Source organism: Pseudophryne corroboree, chromosome 2, assembly GCF_028390025.1.
Source record: "Pseudophryne corroboree isolate aPseCor3 chromosome 2, aPseCor3.hap2, whole genome shotgun sequence".
In the NCBI taxonomy this organism is placed as follows: domain Eukaryota; kingdom Metazoa; phylum Chordata; class Amphibia; order Anura; family Myobatrachidae; genus Pseudophryne; species Pseudophryne corroboree.
Window position 1 is genome coordinate 171,418,077 of NC_086445.1, and position 22,556 is coordinate 171,440,632.

General features: G+C 43.7%; 1 protein-coding gene across 3 annotated transcripts in view; it reads left to right on the forward strand.

The window, feature by feature from the left end:
- The window catches only part of LIMA1 (LIM domain and actin binding 1), a 69,935-nt gene that overhangs the window by 41,599 nt on the left and 5,780 nt on the right, over positions 1-22,556 (forward strand). Inside the window, exons 4-9 of one of the 3 annotated variants that reach the window (XM_063952014.1) lie at positions 374-772; positions 5,157-5,253; positions 9,871-10,022; positions 13,581-13,691; positions 13,841-13,895; positions 14,906-15,009. In XM_063952014.1, the coding sequence (XP_063808084.1) occupies positions 374-772; positions 5,157-5,253; positions 9,871-10,022; positions 13,581-13,691; positions 13,841-13,895; positions 14,906-15,009 (918 nt within the window). The remainder of the gene's footprint in view (positions 1-373; positions 773-5,156; positions 5,254-9,870; positions 10,023-13,580; positions 13,692-13,840; positions 13,896-14,905; positions 15,010-22,556) is intronic. The other 2 variants (XM_063952015.1, XM_063952016.1) reach the window with 2 other exon arrangements.

Sequence of the window (22,556 nt, forward strand, 5' to 3'; positions counted from 1 at the left end):
GGAATGAGACTGCTAGAGGACAAAAGTATTGACTTTGATTTTGTATTTAGTTTTCTGTCTCATTTACCTCTTGTAACTTCTTTCTTGTTAAATGAGTCATTTTCACATCATTTTTTTTCTTGTTCTTCCCGTCTGTTTGTCCATATAAGGATATCCTCCCTTTTTTTTTTTTTTCTCTCTTTAAACTTCCTGCCCAATCTTTCCTCCGCCTCTTAAACCCCCTGGGCTAAATGCTTTTTTACATGTGGCATAGACCAAACTTTCCTTTAGAAGCTGCCTGGATGTGGATTCTCCTCCTGTTCTGCAAAACTCTTCCCTGACTGTAGGCAGACACTTAAAATACTCACTGGAATACGCTTTCTACTCTTTCCAGAACACAGAAACTCTTCCTCGGTCCTTTAACCGGGGGTCCCTGAGCGTATTGAGGAAGAAGTGGGAGACTCCCGGTCCTCCTCCTCGGACGGAAATTAAGCACAGTGTCGGCTTTGCACAGAGGCAAAGTGTCAGCAGTCCTAAGACTGAGGCAGTCCCTGCAAGTCACTCTGAAGTCAGCACCACCAAAGTCCGCTCCCCAGTAGAGGAACAAAGCCGTTTCCGCTACCCCAGTGCTACAGAGCAACACTCTCACTCCACTGAGGTAGAAAATATGGAGCAGAACTTGGACAATGCAACATTGGACATCCCTGAGCCTTCTCCTAAGATTGAAAAGTTTAATGTCCCCTTGAACAGTCTGAAGATGATGTTTGAGAAAAGTGAAGCTGCTAACCACAAGGTAAGATTTAGCCAAAGAATTGTAATCCTAAAATAAAATCCATGAGCTTTTTTTATTGAAGTGTACCCCAACTATCCCATCCCCCCCACACACACCCCTTCCCCCATAGTTTCAGACAGTTGCTCTTGTGACAGATGGAACTCCAGACACACCGGTTTGTATTTAGCACAACATTCAACAGTTGTATCTGAAGTCGCCAAAGTTTGTAGTGAGCTCACCCAGCTGTGTGCATGACCAAATGTTTAGGGCTGACCAGGAAAACATGGAGCTTTTTATGCTGCCTGGATGAATTCAGCTTCTCAACCATTATACTAACATTCAGATTCTTAAACAACAACTTTGTAGCATGCATGATAACTGGTCACTTATTTGTTGAACTAGAACTCCCAGCATGCCCTATGACCGAGAAGTAAAGATTACTCTCCCTCCCCTTTTCTGGCTTTAACCTCTTGTGGTTAGTGTAACTCTGCCAAAGAAAGTGTTCCTTGTATGACATCCATGCCTGCGGTAAACATACACCTGGCCAGAAAAGTCATGTCAGCACTTTGAGACTGAATCCGACGTGTTTAAGCTTCCTGTGATCAGGAAACAGCTGGCTGCTGCACTTTCTTTTCCTGCGCCTCCTGTTCCCTAATATACAGTGTCACACAGGATCTGATTTGACCTTTTCCATTAAGTGTTATATGTATGTGTGTCTGTTTCTTGCGGATGGGATAAAGTAGCTTTTTGTATTCTTGAAGTAGCAGATGTTTGGCCTCACACAGTGGAATTCAGCTCTGCTAGTAACTAGTGTCAGCTTGCCTAGGGTCCAGATCGGAATGGTAGATATGCAGTCGTGTGCTAATTTGATTACTTGGGGATAAAGTAGATTATGGGAAAAGATTACTTTCAGTCTTGCGTGTTGTGATAGAGAGAGAAAAATAACTGGCTTCCCACTGCAATAGACACAACCGTGGATATCTTTTGACCTTTGCAACTTTAAATCCATTCTGGAGATTTAATTTCTTGTAATTGAATAAGTAAACTCCATGTACTATTTTGTCACAGAGAACGTGGCTTCATTTGTGTTTCAGCTGCTCTTTTGGGTTTTTGTGGTGTGTTGTGCCCTAAAAAACAAACAAACAAACATGTTCATTCTACACTGGTGTTGCTGTATGCAACAAACAATGGTACTCCCATCTCTATGGGCTTTTTCTTTCAACTATTCTATGGTGTAGTCGGCTTTATCTGTTCCCATTTGTGTTTGTGGAAATGTGCTGATAGTTACACATCTTATGTCTTACTGAGGCTTTTTTTTTTTTTTACATTTTAAAGTGAAAATGAAACTGGTGTCTTATTTCTACTTTTTAACGGAGTGATTAAACAGATGTGCAAATGGTGTGTGTTTTTTTTTTTTGTTTTTTTTTCCTCCAAATGGGCAGAAGTGACTCCCAGCATGCATTCTTTCTGGGAAGTCAACTTTTTCACAAAGATAATGACTGCCTGGGTGTGCCTGCCTTCCGCCTGCCGGGAAATCTAATACGCAGGCTCCCTATATCATGGCCTTTGTCCAGCAACAGTCTATTCACTCCTTGTGGCTTGCTCTTCCTATCCGTATGTTCTTCTATCCAAGGCTCTGGTTACAGTGCCTAGAGCAGCTATAATATGAGGTCATACTGTAAGTCTCCCTCCCCCCACCCTGGGTTTAGCAGCAGGGATCGGAGCAGTAGTACTAAAGAAGATTAACACTTTGTGGACAGTAACACAGGTCCATTGTTATCCTATAGCTCAGTCCACAGCCGTCCTAGGCAGAAACCTAAAGAGAATGGAGGCTTCGGGCAGCATGAGAGGACCAGTGTCTGCCTGTTACAAGTTAGATAATGGAGTTATTGTAAAGATCCTTTTTCTGTGTAAATTGAAACGGTGTAGCTACTAAAGACTATTCATGTGTAAATGTTGTTTCCTACTTCACACAGTCTATAAAACTAACTGGATGGTGGTCTTCCCCAGAGCATGCTGGTTTTTGTAGTTCCAGATCAATTGGTGAGTCTTGTAACTGTGGGGCAGATGTACAGTATTAAGCCTGGAGTAGTGATAAAGCCATGATAAGTGCAAGGTGAGAACGCACCAGCCAATCTGCTCCAATATGTAAATTTGCAGTTAGGAGCTGATTGGCTGGTGCGTTATCACCTTGCACTTATCATTGCTTTATCACTTCTCCAGGCTTAATACATCTACCCCTGTATATTCCTTGCTATAAGGCTGGGCAATTCCTAGGCACCAGTTAATCTAATGCTTGGCAGGCAATTCTATTGATGTCAATGGATGCACCTCATACCTGGCTCTCATAGATCCTACTGGCTCCTAGATCTGACTAGCACCTGAATCCTGCAGCATCTCTCTCCCTCAACCCCCCCCCCCCCCCCCCATCCCATTATAAAAAATATATAAATTCAATTGTCCTGGAATTGTGTCGGGCAGCATGATAGCAAAGTGGAAAGGAGTTGGCCTTGTTGCCCCCAGCACTTGGATTACTTGTTCAATTCCCATGTGGAACCCATGTGTACCTGTCCAGAGCTAAAAAAATGGGCAACGAAGATAGTAAAAGACCAGCTACACCCCGGCCACAGCATGTTCAACTTGCTTCCTTCAGGCAGGCGTTCCAGGGCCGTCCCCGCCAGGTCCACCAGAAGCCTCATAGGTTTCTTTCCCTAAGCGGTCCGCCTGCTGAACTCCTGAACATTGACTGACCTAGATGTACATGTAACTAACTTGTGTCCCTACGGTATGCCTATCTGTGTGACTTTACTTGCCCCCCTCCCCCACCTGCTTATCTGTTACCTACTTGACCGTTGTATAGCAAACCGAAGACAAATTCCTAGTATACGCAAGTATACCTGGCCAACAAAGCTGATTCTGCTCTGTGTGGAGTTTACATGTTCTTTGGGGGGGGGGGTGCATCAGTTTCCTCCCATACTAGTGTGTTAATTGGCCTGACACTGGGAAGAAAAACAAAAACCTGTGTCTGTGTGTAGGATATACAGATTTTATGCTGCACAGGGACTGATGTGAGTAGTTAAAATATGTTCTGTAAAGCACAATGTAATGTGTAGCGCAACCTTAAAAAAACAAAAGCAAAAATAAATGGTTTGAAGTGATATGCTGTGTAGTGACGTCTCAATGAATGGTTTCTGTGACATTGACGTGTCAAATACGAACAACAATGTGTTAATGTGCTGTAACTATAGTAACCAGTGCATATTGATGTACTCTGTATCCAGTAAATGGGAATTTTTAAAACAAACAAAACTAGTTCAGCTTTAATTGGTTGCATTACCTTTGTAATGTTAGGTGCTTTTTCACTATTGTCATACTTACAAATGGGGAACACCACATGATCAACAGATCAGGTGGGTGGGATTTAAGAAACGTGTAGCCAATCACAGCACTGACTGCTCCCACTTCAGATTATTATTATAATATGTATGCGCAGTAGATGGCTAGGCTAATGTTAACCAATCAAAAAACCTTTTAGGTGGTGATCGTAGTGATGTAAGGCCTCTGTTGTACTAGTACAGAGGATTGTGGTGTGGAAATCAATGTCTAAATCAGCCGTGGCCAACCTGTGGCTCTTGAGCCGCATGAGGCTCTTTCTTTATTCAAATGTGGCTCCCGACACTCAAAGTCACTTGACCACAGCAGATCCTGGAAACTGGTGCACTCCAACCAGACACACAGCAGCACTACAGCAACTGAAAACTGAGGGAGCCAGATACTGGGCTGTAGTGACATATGAAGGTGGGCTGAAGTGATACAAGGGGGAGCTTGCTGGAGTGACATAGGAAAGTGCTGGCTGGAGTGACACATGGAGGAGCTGAAGTGTATTATGTGAATATGGCTTTTTCAATATATTTTATGTGGATCTGGCATTTACATTGTATTTTATACCAGGGGTGTGCACACGCTCCTTTGGTTTGATGTCGGCTCTTTGACGTAACTAAAAAGATTTTTTGGCTGTTTGTCTCTGACTGGTTGGCCACCCCTGGTCTAAATGATACAGCCAGTAAATTCCATTATCTGTATAATTATGTATGCTGAAAGGTTTGTCTCTGATCAGAGCTAAAACTTTCTGTAACTCCAAGCCATGTGTACTGTGACCACCAAAGACAAAAATCCCTTTGTACAGATCCGCAGCTAAAAAGCTTCAGTTAAGGTAGACATCTTATCAGTCTCTTTTTTTTTTTATAAATGTTTGTTTAGCAATTTATTTTGACTAGACTGGTGAATGCTCAGTACAAGTGTTGTACCCTCCATGCTGGTCTGTCCTGATATCATGCATTGTTATTGTGACTAGAGATCTGACTTTTTTTTATTTATTTTATTTTTTTCTCCCCTTTCACTAAAGCATCCTCAGCGTGAACCTGGGAAAATTAATGTTGGGAAACTGAATTCTGAAAACTATATCACAAACGAAGACTCTGATGCCGCCTTCTCTGAGAGAAGTAAGTTTGTGTGTGGGTTTTTTTTTTTTTTATATAAAGAACCTTTCATGTTTACTGTAACTATTTGCATGGATTTTAAAGGATTTTTCCTCAGTTGGATCATGTATGCCAGAAGTGCACAGGCCACTTGTTACCAAAGAGTGCAGTTTGGCCAGCCATGTGTTAGGTTCTTCGGCAATATCACCGACAAGCATGTGGGGGCACATTTATTTATTTATTTGTGCGTGGAGAGATCCAATCTGCTACATACTATAACAAATGTTCTGCAAAAAAACTTTATTAGACATACAATCTGATGGCATATATGGACTTCACATCAGTGTTTTTAAATTTATTTATTTTTTATTATTATTCATGGAGTTCACTTCATCGCCTCTCAATACGCAGAAGTGACTTAATTTCTAAGAACAAACAATTAAAATTATATATATATATATATATATATATATATATATATATATATATATATATATACTGTGTTTAACCTCACAAGTGATAATAAAAACAAAAACAATAATAATAAAAATAATAATTTATTATATTTTTTATATGGTGCCACAAGGGTTCAGCAGCGCCCAATTACAGAGTACATATGCACATAATCATTACTGGAAAACAGTGACTTACAGTTGAAGACAATATAGGACGAGTACAGGGTAACTAAGCATAACTACACCAGTAAACGACATAGAGATAAGTTCCAAGGTGGCCAAAAAAATGCGGGTTTTGGGCAGTTGAGAATTATTAAAGTAAGAAAAGGATAAGCACATGAGGGAAGAGGGCCCTACTCGTGAGAGCTTACATTCTAAGAGGAGAATGCATTTTCTCTGTTCTCGCTTATATATAGTTGGCTCTGTTCCAGGGTACAACATCCTCAATGGCTTAAATACCATGAGATTTGGTCTAACTATAGTTTGGGGGTCATTATAATTCTAATGCAAATTCCATCTCTCTAACTGGCTTGTTAGTATAGCAGGTTTATAGTACCCAAATAAAAGTCAACATTAGTGCATACTTTATATTGAATATAGTGAGAAGTTTCAAATGTTCGATCCCCTAGACTAGGTGATGTTAGTGCTTTAGAACTATATGTTCACATACTGTGCTAAGTACATGTAATAGGGGACACTGTACAGCAGGCATTCCAAACCCCTGTCCTCAAGGCACACTAACATTGCAGGTTTTAGTGATATCCAGGATTAAATCAAAGTAACTGAGGAGGTGTAGATCCCTGCTAGTGCCCCACAGCTGTGTTTCAAACCCAACCCCCCCCCCCCCCCACACACACACACACATTTGTGTTCTATCTTAGTGTCCCTGTCACCCGCCACATAGCACCGCATTAATACATGGGGGGGAGGGGAGCTGTATCAGCGCATGTAATGTGCAGCTGATACCACTATTCTCCCCCCCACCCCAATATTGCCAGTTCATAAATCTACCTCTGAGTTATGAATGAAGTCAACCTGCGCTTTTTTTTTTTTTTAACTACTATTTGGATATTACCCCAAGGTACCAGTACTTAAAACAGTGTTCGTTTTACACACTTTTTTTTTTTCCTATGGCAAAAAAGGTGCACATTTCTGATAATTGCCCTTTTCTCACACCACAGTGATCGCTATAAACTGTCCAGGTATGATGATAGAATGTACTTAAACAATATTGTAGTTGAGTGTAGGCTCTTACGAAGGTCTTCTTGAACCCACCTCCAGTTGCCTCTATCCCAAAGGCCCAGATTTATCAAGCCTTGGAGAGTGATTTAAATTGCATGGTACCAGCCAATCGGCTCCTAATTGCCATGTTACAGGCTGTGTTTGAAAAATGACCACTAGAAGCTGATTGGTTATTACTTTATCACCATGCAATTTATCACTCTCCAATGCTTGATAAATCTGGGCCTAAATGCTGTGACAGGTCCAGAGCAGGTTAATGTGGTCTGCTTCATCAAACCTGCTCTTAAGTTCCTATATATTTTTAATAAAGTTAGTGTCTTATGCTGGCCATACATTTGTGCGATGCCCTGCGACGCGACATCGCGGGGCATTGCACCGGCAGTTCAGGTGCGATGAATTCACACCTGAACTGCCAAAGTGATTACCATGCGATAGATCCCATGGTAATCACGTGATGGGCATGTCCCGGCGGGTGCCCATCGCAGTCATGGGTCATCTTGGGAGGTATGTAACCCCTTATCCTGCTTGTTATCTAGTTGCCGTTGTCAATTGCAGGGACCAATACCCTTTAGGCTACCCATCTTTTATCCTAGTAACTGAATAGAAAGTAAGACTGGATTAATTCTCCATGCTGACTGTTCATCTTGTAATTTGTTGCTGCAAACCAGGAACAGGTCCATCGAAAATCTAATGCTAAAAACTTTTCTGCAGTTAACTAACAAAGGGGGGCATTTACTAAGCAGGGATAAAAGTGGAGAAGTTGCCCATGGGCAACTTATCAGCTGCTCTGTATGCTCAGTATGCAAATTATAAACCGTTTAGTACATCTCCCCCTTAATATTCAAAATGTTGTCAGTTTTCCCTTGGACACAGTCTGTGCTCTATCCTAGCGTACAATGGGAATTCATTACTTGCCGAACATATTGCAGCATTGTATATTAGGAAACAAAATGTGTGTGTCCGTGGATGACCTTCTCTAACACTTGACCTGGTTCCACTTGAATTTGTACTTTAATTGAGATTTGCCAAACATTATGGAGCTATAGCCTTGGGCACAAATATCTGGTTTACTCCATTCCAGATCAATGCATCTGAGGATTATGCTTTGTGGCACATACTTAGATATATTACAGAGCAGCTACTGGTTTGCTGCTTATGATAACATAGGAGTACCCCTTTCGCAGAGTGTTTTTCAATGCCTATATTTTGTGCAAATAAATTAGATGAAAATATTTTAAAAATACCCCAGTATTTAAGAAAGCTCTTCAGGACACTTATTTATATATATATATATATATATATATATATATATGTATATGTTTATTTTTTTTAAATCCTGTATTTTTATTGACACTTGTAAAACATACAAAAGCAAAGAAACACATTCAAACAAAACAGATATGCAGTTCCTGAAATAAATTAAAATTGCTAATACAAGTACCACCGTTCAGTATTAAAATATACATCCCAATGCCCCTAACAGACTGCAAATGCCTACACAATTTTAAAATTGATCTCCAGATAACCCTACTCCTTGTGGACAGTCAAAAGGGATATAATTTTTTTTTTTTTTTTTTTTATAAAAAAAAAAAAAAATTTTAGTCTGCAAGTATTGAATTTTTTTTTTTTTTTTTTTTTTTTCATCCAATTTATGTAACGCCCAAAAGATGCTTGACCCTCAAACAGATGCAAGAAATAATTAGAGGCAATATTGGTGAATAGAAGTTAATTATGTGAACGCAATGTCGTCTGATTTCTCTTGACTTCCCACGCAAACAATATAGTGCGCACACACTGTGCAGTCTTGCTAATGGCAGAACAATAGATCGTGCATGTAGGTAGTCTGTACACACTGCCCGATGTGCTAAACATCATTAACAACATCCTCAGATTGAGCATCACGAAGGGCTGACCAAAAGACGCGATGAACGACTCTCGGGAGCGCGCGCTAGTGAGTACATACTGGACAACGTGAATGACTTCTTGTTAAGATTCGTCGCTGAACGACAAATTGTCCAAACAAAAAATCGTATCTAGTGTGTTCCCAGCTTAAGTGCCGTGCCAGCGCTAATAGCCTATAGCTATACCCACCATCCAGCCCCAGAACACCCCCAAGCACTTCCTGTATTAATGAGATATTGTAAATGCAAGAAATTATATATATATATATATATATATATATATATATATATATATATATATATATATATATATATATATATTTTGTGTGTATATGAGAGAGAAGCTTTAGACACACACACGTATAGTAGTATATATGAGAAGTTTTTAAGAAAGGGGGGGATTCAACCATAAAAGTGAGAAGTAAGCATAACAATGTTAAGAATGGGACGTAGGAAGTGTGGGAGCGAGCTGGGGATGGGAAAGTTAAAAGAAAGCAGGGGCCATAGAGAGGAGTAAACAGGAAAGGAAGGCAGAGAGAAAGGGTAGTGGAAACAGTAAGTGGTCAGGAGGGATGACTCCTTTAGACCCATACCATGGCGACCATACTGCAAGAAACTTGTCCACCATGTTTTGGAGACTTGTTATATACTCCATTTTGGCCACAAACCAAATACAGATGAGCTGCTGTTGGGTATGATTGCTTCTAAGATCTAGCAATATGATATTTAGTGGCACATGTGTAGGACCAATTTATTCTCTTATTTGGTAATTGGCAGGCTGGGGCACACTGCAGTGGTGTAATGAAGGTATAAGGAATTGGGCCATCGGCCAAAAAGGGGCAACATTTGGGCATGTCCACCAGACGTGCAAAAAGGAACCGACTTCTCCACATGGTCCCCACAGAGGCTAGAGGTAGTAGGATAAATTTGATATAAACGTTCTGGAACGAGGTACCAGCGAGAGTAAACTCGCTACACAGTTTGTGTGGCCTGTAATGTCCTGTGTAGTAGGTGTTCTCATCTTCTTGTGTTCCGTCTTTCAGGTCCTTCCGTCAGTTCTGACAGTAGTCCTAGCAAGCTCACCACTCAGAAAAGCCTGGAGATTTCTCATGTTTTAGAGACCACCTCTCTGAAGGACAGAATGGCCAAGTACCAAGCTGCCCTGAGCAAGCCAACAAAGCCTGTCTCTCCCACGGTATGTCTGGGTATAGTATATACTTTGTTTTCAAGTTGGATTAAGTCGTGAAGGACTCTTCTTTTATTAATCACTGATAATAAAAATTTTCCTGTAACCTGCTGCGGAATACTGCATTTTCACGTCAAGCTGTTTAACAGGTTTATCACATTTATTTCTCATGTGGTTCCTGTAATGTCACATATCACTGTATACCCATAGCTCTGTATGGGTACTGCAATGTATTTCAATTTGGGTCCCTAAGATAAGTATGCAGTACTTGCCTGTCTGCAGTCCTCTGCAGAAAGTACAGTACCACCGTGCATGCACTGCTTTCTTCCTGAACACTACAGGGTAAAGACAAAGGGGTCTATTTACTAAGCCCTGGATGGAGATGAAGTAGACGAAGATAAAGTACCAACCAGCTCCTAACTGCCATTTTTTTTCAAACCCAGCCTGTAACATGGCAGTTAGGAGCTGATTGGGTTGTCACTTTAAGCAGGTTAAGAGGTTTATCGCATGTATTTATTATCTCCATCCAAGGCTTAGTAAATAGACCCATACGTGATTACTGGGCATGCACTGCCTTAACTTGGCGCATGCCCACTATAGAGACAAGCAGCTGTTTTGTGCATGAGCAGGTTCTTCTGCATACGCTATACCAGGGATGGGGAACCTTTGGCCCTCCAGCTGTTGTTGAACTACACATACCAGCATGCCTTGCTACAGTTTTGCTATTTGGCCATGCTGAAACTGTTGCAGGGCATGCTGGGATGTGTAGTTCAACAATAGCTGGTGGGCCGAAGGTTACCCATCCCTGAGCTATACTGAAGATGCTCTATGTTGGAGAAAAGCCCTATGCCAGCACGTTACACTATTGGCGAGTGCTAGTTAAATCTTTCTTGGGACTTTGGGTGATCAGATCTAATATACTTGTCTACTCTGTTTTTATTAAAAATAATCTTTTCTAAAACCAAATGTTCTGCCTCTTATGTATGATGAGCAGAGTGGTAAACTCTGATTGGCTAATGCTTCCCTTTGGTTGATCAGGAATTTCAAGTGTGTGTAAACTATTTACCCCAGTTTAGATGGCACAACTGGCCGTAGGTGCAGCCATTGAGATGGTTTTGATTAGCTAGATATACTTTGCTGACTTTTTACTGGGTTATGCTGGAACGTGACACCTGCATATGCAAACGTCAAAGTACAACTGTAATCTGATGCTTTACTGGGAGAAAATGAAAACATTTCTGTTCAAGAAAGAAACTTGACACTACCTGATAAAGGAAGAAAGGGTTGAAACTATTCCTGGAATGGGGGAAGTCTCTCACCACTAGTGTCCTGCCTATCCTAGATTCCTATCTAGCTAATGTTCTCTTCTGCAGTAATAGAATGTCCTGTAATATTTGTAGTTTATTGTACGTGTTTAGAACATCACTGGTTTATCTGAATCCTTTTTAGTGCAATTTGACAGTAGTTTAAATTGTGTTCTAAGATGTATGGCCCAATGTGACAGGTCCAGGCCACCTATAGAGTGACTGGCTTTCTGCTGTATATTGAAGTAGCCTTACTTTAGGCATAGTCCCACAATTCATGTGCCATGTAAAATGGCTCAACCGTTCGTGTGTGTGTGTGTGTGTGTGTGTGTAAGATAGCCATGTATGTGTCATTGTCACATGATCCACCGCTTACAGCATGGTTAAGCAACATCTAGCTGTTGTAAAACATTTCCCAGCTTATTATGCCAGCCTTTAGTTACCAGAATATGCTGGGACTTGTAGTTCCACAGCAGCTGGTTGCCGCTTTGGCACGCTAGATGCCCCAGAATAGCTGATCTTTGGAGTAAATGATGTTTATGTGCTAGAATATCCCTGTGGAATAACTGGCTGCATTAGCGTCCAGAGATTGCATGATAGAGAAGATAATTCATATGCACGTCTAGAGTACTGCAGTATCCTCTTCCTGTGTACACTGCAGGGATTTACTGATGGCTGGCTCTCCATTGCTGCACTGTACGTGGATGCAGTCTGTTCTTTAATTCAGGGGAATCTGACATTATTATCCTGGGAAATCAGTTTATCAGCAGGATGCAGCCTTTAGCCTGCTGTTAGTCATCCTAATTATAGCATTATATAACCCTTTCACTTCTCGCCGATCTCCCTGTGTAGGAAGTAACTGGTGCTAGTGTGAACTAGATTGTTTGTTTGCACATAATTTGTCATCATGCCACTTGCATAGGAAAGCATCCACAATGGGACACTAGCCGGCCATAGTTCTTGTAAGGGATTATGAGGAGACCTCTTCCGATCGCTAATCAGTGACTGAGTACATAGAGCCGAGCGATTTCCTGTGTACGTTGTGCCTCCCAAACTCGCCATACTGCAATGACTTGTCAGGCAGCTAAACTGGTCTGTCTACTTCCACATGGAAATATTTGGCTGCTCTTTCCCTTTGCTGATAGTCAGACACAAGGGCGTAGCTACCATAGGTGCATGGAGTGCAGCTGCTATGGGGCCCAGATCTGAGAAGGGCCCACCTTCCCTGTCAGTTACATGTGTTCTATACACTGTTAGCCATTGGTTGGTACATAGGTGCCCTACAGACTTTTGCCTTGGGGCCTGCAATATATTTAGGTATGCATCTAGACCTGCTTATTATAATGTGATATAAAATGAACTGGATGGCATTATAATGTTACATAATGTGAGTTGGGGCACTGTAATATGGCACAACATGAAATGGAGGCACAGCACTATAGTATAGCATAATATGAAGTGGGGGTACTGTAATGTGACATAATATAAACTGGGCACACCGTATGCCATAAAGTGAAGTGAGGGCACTGTGTGGCATAATGTGTACTGTACTGACAGTCCTACAATGTGACCTAATATGAACTAGGGCACTACTATGGGGCATAACATTAACTTGGGCACTATTATTGGGCATAAACTTAGTATCTGCTGCGGAGAGGAGTCTCTAGATGCTTTGGGACAGGGGGCCCCTTCAAACTGTTGCTATGGGGCCCATAAAGTTCCTGCTACGCCCCTTGTCAGATGTAACCCCTCCTTTTTCCAGTGCAGACTTTTGAAGCATTATATAGATGTGTTGTCTCTGGTAAAAACACATGCACTTACTGTGCCCCTTGGGGTCTGCATCTGGAATGAAAGCACAGTGCCTATATGGTAAGGAGTATAAAGTAATATTGTATACCACTGAATGTGGAACAAATGGGAAGCCCCGTCTCCCTTGTGGTTAAGTGGAACTGTCCCATCCATACTGCGTAGCGGCACACCGTATTTGAGCTGTATTAATCTGCCTATCCATTCCCTTGGTACCAGTGATGCTAATGCTGTGTATTTCTGTGTTCATTATTTTACCCTTAAGTGTTTACCTATGAGTTACAAAACCGTGGAACATGTATCCAACGTCTGTGTCTCCATAAATAACCTGTTAACCCTTCTATGCAGTGTTATGGTCCCAAGAGATGGCTTGTGTGTCAAGGGGTGTTCTGTCCCCTGTATATTTCATACACAGTCACAAAGCTTATATATAATTTTTATATTTTGAAATCTTCAGCAGAATGATACGAAAGTAGTCTGGAATGATGTGGTAAACCAAAAGTCAGAACAAAAGGAGAATGTCCCCCCTAGTCCGGTGCGATCCACCTCTTCTTTTGAAGGTGATAAGGTAATATAATACAGCAGTGGGGTGGGTGTTTTTTTAATCCTTCTTTTTTTTTTTTACATTTATTTCAGTGGGTTTTTTATTTTATTTTTAAATTGAGTTTTTTTATTTTTTACTATGTCAGTAATCCTTTTTCTCAATCTCTCTTGCAGAGATCCCTTGGTGAAAACAGTCCAATTACCCCCAGGAGTCTAACGGAGAGTAATGGTAAATTTTGCAGCAGATGTTTTGCCTGATATTGCTATAGTGACGCTGATAACCGTTCAGTTATAGGATTTAGGTGTATGCATGACCTTTGTTATAAAGCTCATTTATTCTGAGCTTGTGTAGTAGTGCATTTACTTGTGGTCTCCTATGCTCCTTTTGTATCCATCTTGTGCTGCATTCACCATGTCCTGTCATTGTGCTCAGGACCTGTGAGTTAACCACTTGACTATTATATTTCACCCCCCTCAAAGAAACACTCAAATTGTCAGGGTTTTTTTTTTTTTTTTTTTTGCGAGTTAATTAGGGGAAGAACATGAATTTAACCTTATCCCAAATGATTTTAGTTAATATAATTATGCATGCATGTATGTATACACTCCAGACAGCTGCCAGCCAGGTACGCTTTGGGGATTGGTTTACACTTCCCCAGCAACATCTATTGTCTGCAGCTGCTGGGTGGGGGATCCTGCTGTGCTGACCAATCGGCAACGCTGAGGGGAGGGTGCAGGGAGTCGGGGGGACCGTCCGGTCCCTCTGAGAATAGCAGCGGAGGGAAGTTTCCCTTCTCTGCAGCTGCTAACACTCTCTATCTGACTGGCTGCATCCTGTGCGAACAGGTCAGATAAAGCACTTGCTGGTATGGTCGCATCTGATGTGACCATGCCAGACAAGTGGTTAAACATTGTATCTTATTGGATAATTTAGAAAGGTTGTAAGCTTGCGAGCAGGGCCTTCCTACCTCCATGGCTGTCTGCTATTATCCAGTTTTGATTTATCATTGTTTCCAATTGTAAAGCAGAAGGGAATTTTCTGCGCTATGTAAGAAACTGTTCATAAATAAAGGTGCAACTGGCTAAAATTGACAACTTAAAAAATTTCACAATAGGGAATTCTAAAATGCTCAAATGTCCTAGTTTGATCATCAGGTTTGCCAGATTTTAATTACAGTTTATAACTTCACAGAAACATGAGTTCTTAATGGCAATAAAAGTCTTTCTTTGAATCAATAGGCAAATTGGAGGAAGAGCCGCAGAGACCCAGCAGTTCTCCTGGTTATAACCCCCAGACAAGAGCACTAAACCACCTGGAGTCCTCCCCACCCAAAATCACAAAGGTCAGTAGCTCCTTATTCCTAAATAAGCTGGGATACACACATGCTGGTCGGCATATGTTACCTTTCCTAGAATAGGATTCCTAAAAGCTGTCTTCCAACAAACCTGACGCATGTCGTTTATCTGTTTTTAGTTTCTGTGCTATAAATGATTAGCAGATTAGTGTTTTTTTCAGGAATAAGAATTGCAAGAAATTCATTGCAATTCCATCATTGGCTATAATTGATATGTTCCCTAACCTTAATGGATAACTGTCTCAATTAATAAAAGTAAAACCTTAATATTTAAAATATAAGTATTTCCCAAACTTTATCTTATTGGGTAAAATCATTGTAACTTGATTTAGATTTTGAACATTAACTTCCAAATAGCACAGGTGTGAATGGTTTGCAATAATAATGAAAAATGGCTGCACACCGTACCCGAATGGGCCCTACACACTGGCCGATTTGCCGCCGAGGTGCCCAACGGCCAATATGGACGACCCGGCGACGGGTAGAGTGCAGTTTCTTCACTCCCTGATGTCAACCGACCCCATAGCCCAGCATGCTAGTATGGACGAGATTATACCTGCAAGCTAATATGGATAAAACGAGCCGGCAGCAACGATGAACGACCGCGGGGCCGCACGTCATTCATCCTTGGTGCATACACACTGAAAGATATGCACAATTTCTCGTTCATTACTGTACAAGATTGCACACATTGGCCAGTGTGTAGGGCCCTTAAATCTTGCCCACACGTATGGTTTTGATTGGCTCAAGCAAATTGACCGTTTGTTGCGGTGTGTGGCCGTTTTCTTTTATATTCCACTGTAATTGGATTGATCGTGTAATGAACCAGGCCTCGTGTTATGGTATGGCTATCCTGTCTGATGGCTGCAATGCTGGACCACTCTGAAGGTGTCTAAATTGTACAGTCCAGCAGTAAGGGTAAATGGGCAGATGGGTCTGTGAGGTCAGTAATCCTGGCTCTGTTGGATCACTTGTTATCGCAACAGATCTGTGTAATTTGGGTAGTCGCATGTATAGTTTACAGATAATAGTGTAGAGTTCCAGTCTGTTTGGATTGTAACATGTAGCCAGCATAATGGTTGGTTGCTGGCTTTCATAAGTGTAATGTGGAAGTTTTTTTTTGTTTTTTACTGTCCTCTTCTCAAATCAGATTGTGATTGTTTGGTATAGGATGACACGCCCATACAACAGGTCATCAAATTGACCTGTTGTATGAAAATTGAATTGAGCATTGCCAGGTGTGTATAGCTTAAGAACAGTACTGGATATTGCAATTGATAGCAATATTTAATATGAACATTAAGGGGGATATTCAATTTGGCGCGAAGAGACATCGGGAGTAAAAAAACCCCGATGTTTCTTCGGGTGCTTCGGTCAGGCTATTTAATTTGCTCGGCCGGTAAAACCTGCTTTTTCATCCGTAAACACACAGGTTCAGTGAAACCTGTGTGTTTTCGGGTGAAATAGCCCCGTTTTCGGATGAAAACGGGGCTGTTATCGGGCGGCAGGCGAAGTAAAACCCCCGGTAAGCCGCTGCACGCGACGGCTTATCGGGGCCAATTAAATAGCCCCCAGCGCCGATACTTATCACCCGGCACCCTCAGCACAAATTGAATAACCCCCACAGTATAGTTCTAAAAAACTTCTAACAAGATGCTTTCTCTGACGTCCTAAGTGGATGCTGGGGACTCCGTCAGGACCATGGGGATTAGCGGCTCCGCAGGAGACAGGGCACAAAACTAAAGCTTTAGGATCAGGTGGTGTGTACTGGCTCCTCCCCCTATGACCCTCCTCCAAGCCTCAGTTAGGTTTTTGTGCCCGTCCGAGCAGGGTGCAATCTAGGTGGCTCTCTTAAGGAGCTGCTTAGAAAAAGTTTTTAGGTTTATTATTTTCAGTGAGTCCTGCTGGCAACAGGCTCACTGCATCGAGGGACTTAGGGGAGAGAAGTTCAACTCACCTGCGTGCAGGATGGATTGGCTTCTTAGGCTACTGGACACCATTAGCTCCAGAGGGAGTCGGAACACAGGTCTCACCCTGGGGTTCGTCCCGGAGCCGCGCCGCCGACCCCCCTTGCAGATGCTGAAGATTGAAGGTCCAGAAACCGGCGGCAGAAGGCTCTTCAGTCTTCTTGAAGGTAGCGCACAGCACTGCAGCTGTGCGCCATTGTTTGTCACACACTTCTCACCAACGGTCACGGAGGGTGCAGGGCGCTGCTGGGGGCGCCCTGGGCAGCAATGTAAATACCTTTTATGGCTAAAAAATACATCACATATAGCCCTTGAGGCTATATGGATGTATTTAACCCCTGCCAGATATTACAAACTACGGGAGAAAAGCCCGCCGGAATAGGGGGCGGGGCTTATTCTCCTCAGCACACAGCGCCATTTTCCTGCTCAGCTCCGCTGTGAGGAAGGCTCCCAGGACTCTCCCCTGCACTGCACTACAGAAACAGGGTAAAACAGAGAGGGGGGGCACTTTTTATGGCGATATTTTATATATTTAAGCTGCTATAAGGATACAACACTTATATAAGGTTGTTCCCATATATATTATAGCGCTTGGGTGTGTGCTGGCAAACTCTCCCTCTGTCTCCCCAAAGGGCTAGTGGGGTCCTGTCTTCGATAAGAGCATTCCCTGTGTGTCTGCTGTGTCGGTACGTGTGTGTCGACATGTATGAGGACGCTGTTGGTGTGGAGGCAGAGCAATTGCCGGTAATGGTGATGTCACCCCCCAGGGAGTCGACACCGGAATGGATGGCTTTGTTTATGGAATTACGTGATAATGTCAGCACATTACAAAAATCAGTTGACGACATGAGACGGCCGGAAAACCAGTTGGTACCTGCCCAGGCGTCTCAGACACAGTCAGGGGCTGTAAAACGCCCTTTACCTCAGTCGGTCGACACAGACCCAGACACGGACACTGAATCTAGTGTCGACGGTGAAGAAACAAACGTATTTTCAAGTAGAGCCACACGTTATATGATCACGGCAATGAAGGAGGCTTTGCATATCTCTGATACTGCAAGTACCACAAAAAGGGGTATTATGTGGGGGGTGAAAAAACTACCTGTAGTTTTTCCTGAATCAGAGGAATTGAATGATGTATGTGATGAAGCGTGGGTTAACCCAGATAGAAAAGTGCTAATTTCAAAAAAGTTATTGGCATTATACCCTTTCCCGCCAGAGGTTAGGGCGCGCTGGGAAACACCCCCTAGGGTGGATAAGGCGCTCACACGCTTATCAAAACAAGTGGCGTTACCGTCTCCTGATACGGCCGCCCTCAAGGATCCAGCTGATAGGAGGCTGGAAACTACCCTAAAGAGTATATACACACATACTGGTGTTATACTGCGACCAGCCATCGCCTCAGCCTGGATGTGCAGTGCTGGGGTGGTCTGGTCGGATTCCCTGACTGAAAATATTGATACCCTGGATAGGGACAGTATTTTATTGACTATAGAGCAATTAAAGGATGCTTTTCTTTATATGCGAGATGCTCAGAGGGATATTTGCACTCTGGCATCGAGAGTAAGTGCGATGTCCATATCTGCCAGAAGAAGTTTATGGACGCGACAGTGGTCAGGTGATGCGGATTCCAAACGACATATGGAAGTATTGCCGTATAAAGGGGAGGAATTATTTGGCGTAGGTCTATCGGATCTGGTGGCCACGGCAACTGCCGGAAAATCCACCTTTTTACCTCAGACCCCCTCCCAACAGAAAAAGACACCGTCTTTTCAGCCGCAGTCCTTTCGGTCCTATAAGAACAAGAGGGCAAAAGGACAGTCATATCTGCCCCGGGGCAGAGGAAGGGGTAAGAGAGGGCAGCAAGCAGCCCCTGCCCAGGAACAGAAGCCCTCCCAGGGTTCTGCAAAGCCCTCAGCATGACGCTGGGGCTGTACAAGCGGACTCAGGAGCGGTGGGGGGTCGACTCAGGAATTTCAGCGCACAGTGGGCTTGCTCACAGGTGGACCCTTGGATCCTGCAGGTAGTATCTCAGGGTTACAGGTTGGAATTCGAGAAGTCTCCCCCTCGCCGGTTCCTAAAGTCTGCTTTGCCAACGTCTCCCTCAGACAGGGCGACGGTATTGGAAGCCATTCACAAGCTGTTTTCTCAGCAGGTGATAGTCAAGGTGCCCCTCCTACAACAGGGAAAGGGGTATTACTCCACGCTATTTGTGGTACCGAAGCCGGACGGCTCGGTAAGACCTATTCTAAATCTGAAATCTTTGAACCTGTACATACAAAAATTCAAGTTCAAGATGGAATCACTCAGAGCAGTGATAGCGAATCTGGAAGAAGGGGACTTTATGGTGTCCCTGGACATAAAGGATGCTTACCTGCATGTCCCAATTTGCCCTTCACATCAAGGGTACCTCAGGTTCGTGGTGCAAACTGTCATTATCAGTTTCAGACGCTGCCGTTTGGATTGTCCACGGCACCTCGGGTCTTTACCAAGGTAATGGCCGAAATGATGATTCTTCTGCGAAGAAGAGGCGTATTAATTATCCCTTACTTGGACGATCTCCTGATAAGGGCAAGGTCCAGAGAACAGCTGGAGGACGGAGTAGCACTAACCCAAGTAGTGCTGCAACAACACGGGTGGATTCTGAATTTTACAAAATCTCAGTTGACCCCGACAACACGTCTGCTGTTCCTGGGAATGATTCTGGACACGGTTCAGAAAAAGGTGTTTCTTCCGGAGGAGAAAGCCAAGGAGTTATCCGAACTTGTCAGGAACCTCCTAAAACCAGGAAAAGTGTCTGTGCATCAATGCACAAGAGTCCTGGGAAAGATGGTGGCTTCTTACGAAGCAATTCCATTCGGCAGATTCCACGCACGAACTTTTCAGTGGGATCTGCTGGACAAATGGTCCGGATCGCATCTGCAGATGCATCAGCGGATAACCTTATCGCCACGGACAAGGGTGTCTCTTCTGTGGTGGTTGCAGAGTGCTCATCTGTTAGAGGGCCGCAGATTCGGCATACAGGACTGGGTCCTGGTGACCACGGATGCCAGTCTGAGAGGCTGGGGAGCGGTCACACAGGGAAGAAACTTCCAGGGAGTATGGTCAAGCCTGGAGATGTCTCTTCATATAAATATACTGGAGCTAAGAGCAATTTACAATGCTCTAAGCCTGGCAAAACCCCTGCTTCAGGGTCAGCCGGTGTTGATCCAGTGGGACAACATCACGGCAGTCGCCCACGTAAACAGACAGGGCGGCACAAGAAGCAGGAGAGCAATGGCAGAAGCTGCAAGGATCCTTCGCTGGGCGGAAGATCATGTGATAGCACTGTCAGCAGTGTTCATTCCGGGAGTAGACAACTGGGAAGCAGACTTCCTCAGCAGACACGATCTACACCCCGGGAGAGTGGGGACTTCATCCAGAAGTCTTCCACATGATTGTGAACCGTTGGGAAAAACCAAAGGTGGATATGATGGCGTCTCGCCTCAACAAAAAACTGGACAGGTATTGCGCCAGGTCAAGAGACCCTCAGGCAATAGCTGTGGACGCTCTGGTAACACCGTGGGTGTTCCAGTCAGTGTATGTGTTTCCTCCTCTGCCTCTCATACCCAAAGTACTGAGAATTATACGGCAAAGGGGAGTAAGAACGATACTCGTGGCTCCGGATTGGCCAAGAAGAACTTGGTACCCGGAACTTCAGGAGATGCTCACGGAAAATCCGTGGCCTCTACCTCTAAGACGGGACCTGATTCAGCAGGGACCGTGTCTGTTCCAAGACTTACCGCGGCTGCGTTTGACGGCATGGCGGTTGAACGCCGAATTCTAAAGGAAAAAGGCATTCCAGAAGAGGTCATTCCTACACTGGTTAAAGCCAGGAAGGAGGTGACTGCACAACATTATCACCGCATTTGGAGAAAATATGTTGCGTGGTGTGAGGCCAGGAAGGCCCCCACGGAGGAATTTCAACTGGGTCGATTCCTACATTTCCTGCAAACAGGATTGTCTATGGGCCTCAAATTGGGGTCCATTAAGGTTCAAATTTCGGCCCTGTCGATTTTCTTCCAGAAAGAATTGGCTTCAGTTCCTGAAGTCCAGACTTTTGTAAAAGGAGTACTACATATACAGCCCCCGGTTGTGCCCCCAGTGGCTCCGTGGGACCTGAATGTAGTTTTGGATTTTCTCAAATCCCATTGGTTTGAGCCACTCAAATCGGTGGATTTGAAATATCTTACATGGAAAGTAACCATGCTACTGGCCCTGGCTTCAGCCAGGAGAGTATCAGAATTGAAGGCTTTATCGTATAAGAGCCCATATCTGATTTTTCCATTCGGACAGGGCAGAACTGCGGACGCGTCCTCAGTTTCTGCCTAAGGTGGTTTCAGCGTTTCACCTGAACCAGCCTATTGTGGTGCCTGCGGCTACTAGCGATTTGGAAGATTCCAAGTTGCTGGACGTTGTCAGGGCATTGAAAATATACATTTCAAGGACGGCTGGAGTCAGAAAATCTGACTCGCTGTTTATACTGTATGCACCCAACAAGCTGGGTGCTCCTGCTTCTAAGCAGACGATTGCTCGTTGGCTTTGTAGCACAATTCAACTTGCACATTCTGTGGCAGGCCTGCCACAGCCTAAATCTGTCAAGGCCCATTCCACAAGGAAGGTGGGCTCATCCTGGGCGGCTGCCCGAGGGGTCTCGGCATTACAACTCTGCCGAGCAGCTACGTGGTCGGGGGAGAACACGTTTGTAAAATTCTACAAATTTGATACCCTGGCTAAAGAGGACCTGGAGTTCTCTCGTTCGGTGCTGCAGAGTCATCCGCACTCTCCCGCCCGTTTGGGAGCTTTGGTATAATCCCCATGGTCCTGACGGAGTCCCCAGCATCCACTTAGGACGTCAGAGAAAATAAGATTTTACTTACCGATAAATCTATTTCTCGTAGTCCGTAGTGGATGCTGGGCGCCCATCCCAAGTGCGGATTGTCTGCAATACTTGTACATAGTTATTGTTACAAAAAAATTGGGTTATTTGTTGTGAGCCGTCTGTTCAGAGGCTCCTCTGTTATCATGCTGTTAACTGGGTTCAGATCACAGGTTGTACAGTGTGATTGGTGTGGCTGGTATGAGTCTTACCCAGGATTCAATATCCTTCCTTATTGTGTACGCTCGTCCGGGCACAGTATCCTAACTGAGGCTTGGAGGAGGGTCATAGGGGGAGGAGCCAGTACACACCACCTGATCCTAAAGCTTTAGTTTTGTGCCCTGTCTCCTGCGGAGCCGCTAATCCCCATGGTCCTGACGGAGTCCCCAGCATCCACTACGGACTACGAGAAATAGATTTATCGGTAAGTAAAATCTTATTTTCCATGTGGTGGATCAGAATTACTTTTCATTTAAAGTCACAATCTGTTGACTGCTTTGTCATTTCTCTCTTCCAGCTTATGTCTCCTGATTCCTTCTATTCGCTCCTGTTCTCTTCTCCCCCTGTAGTCTGGCCTCCTCTTCCTCCGAGCTGCAGTACAGGCAGCGCGTACAACCCTCTGTACGTGTCTCTTACATGCTGCATTATTC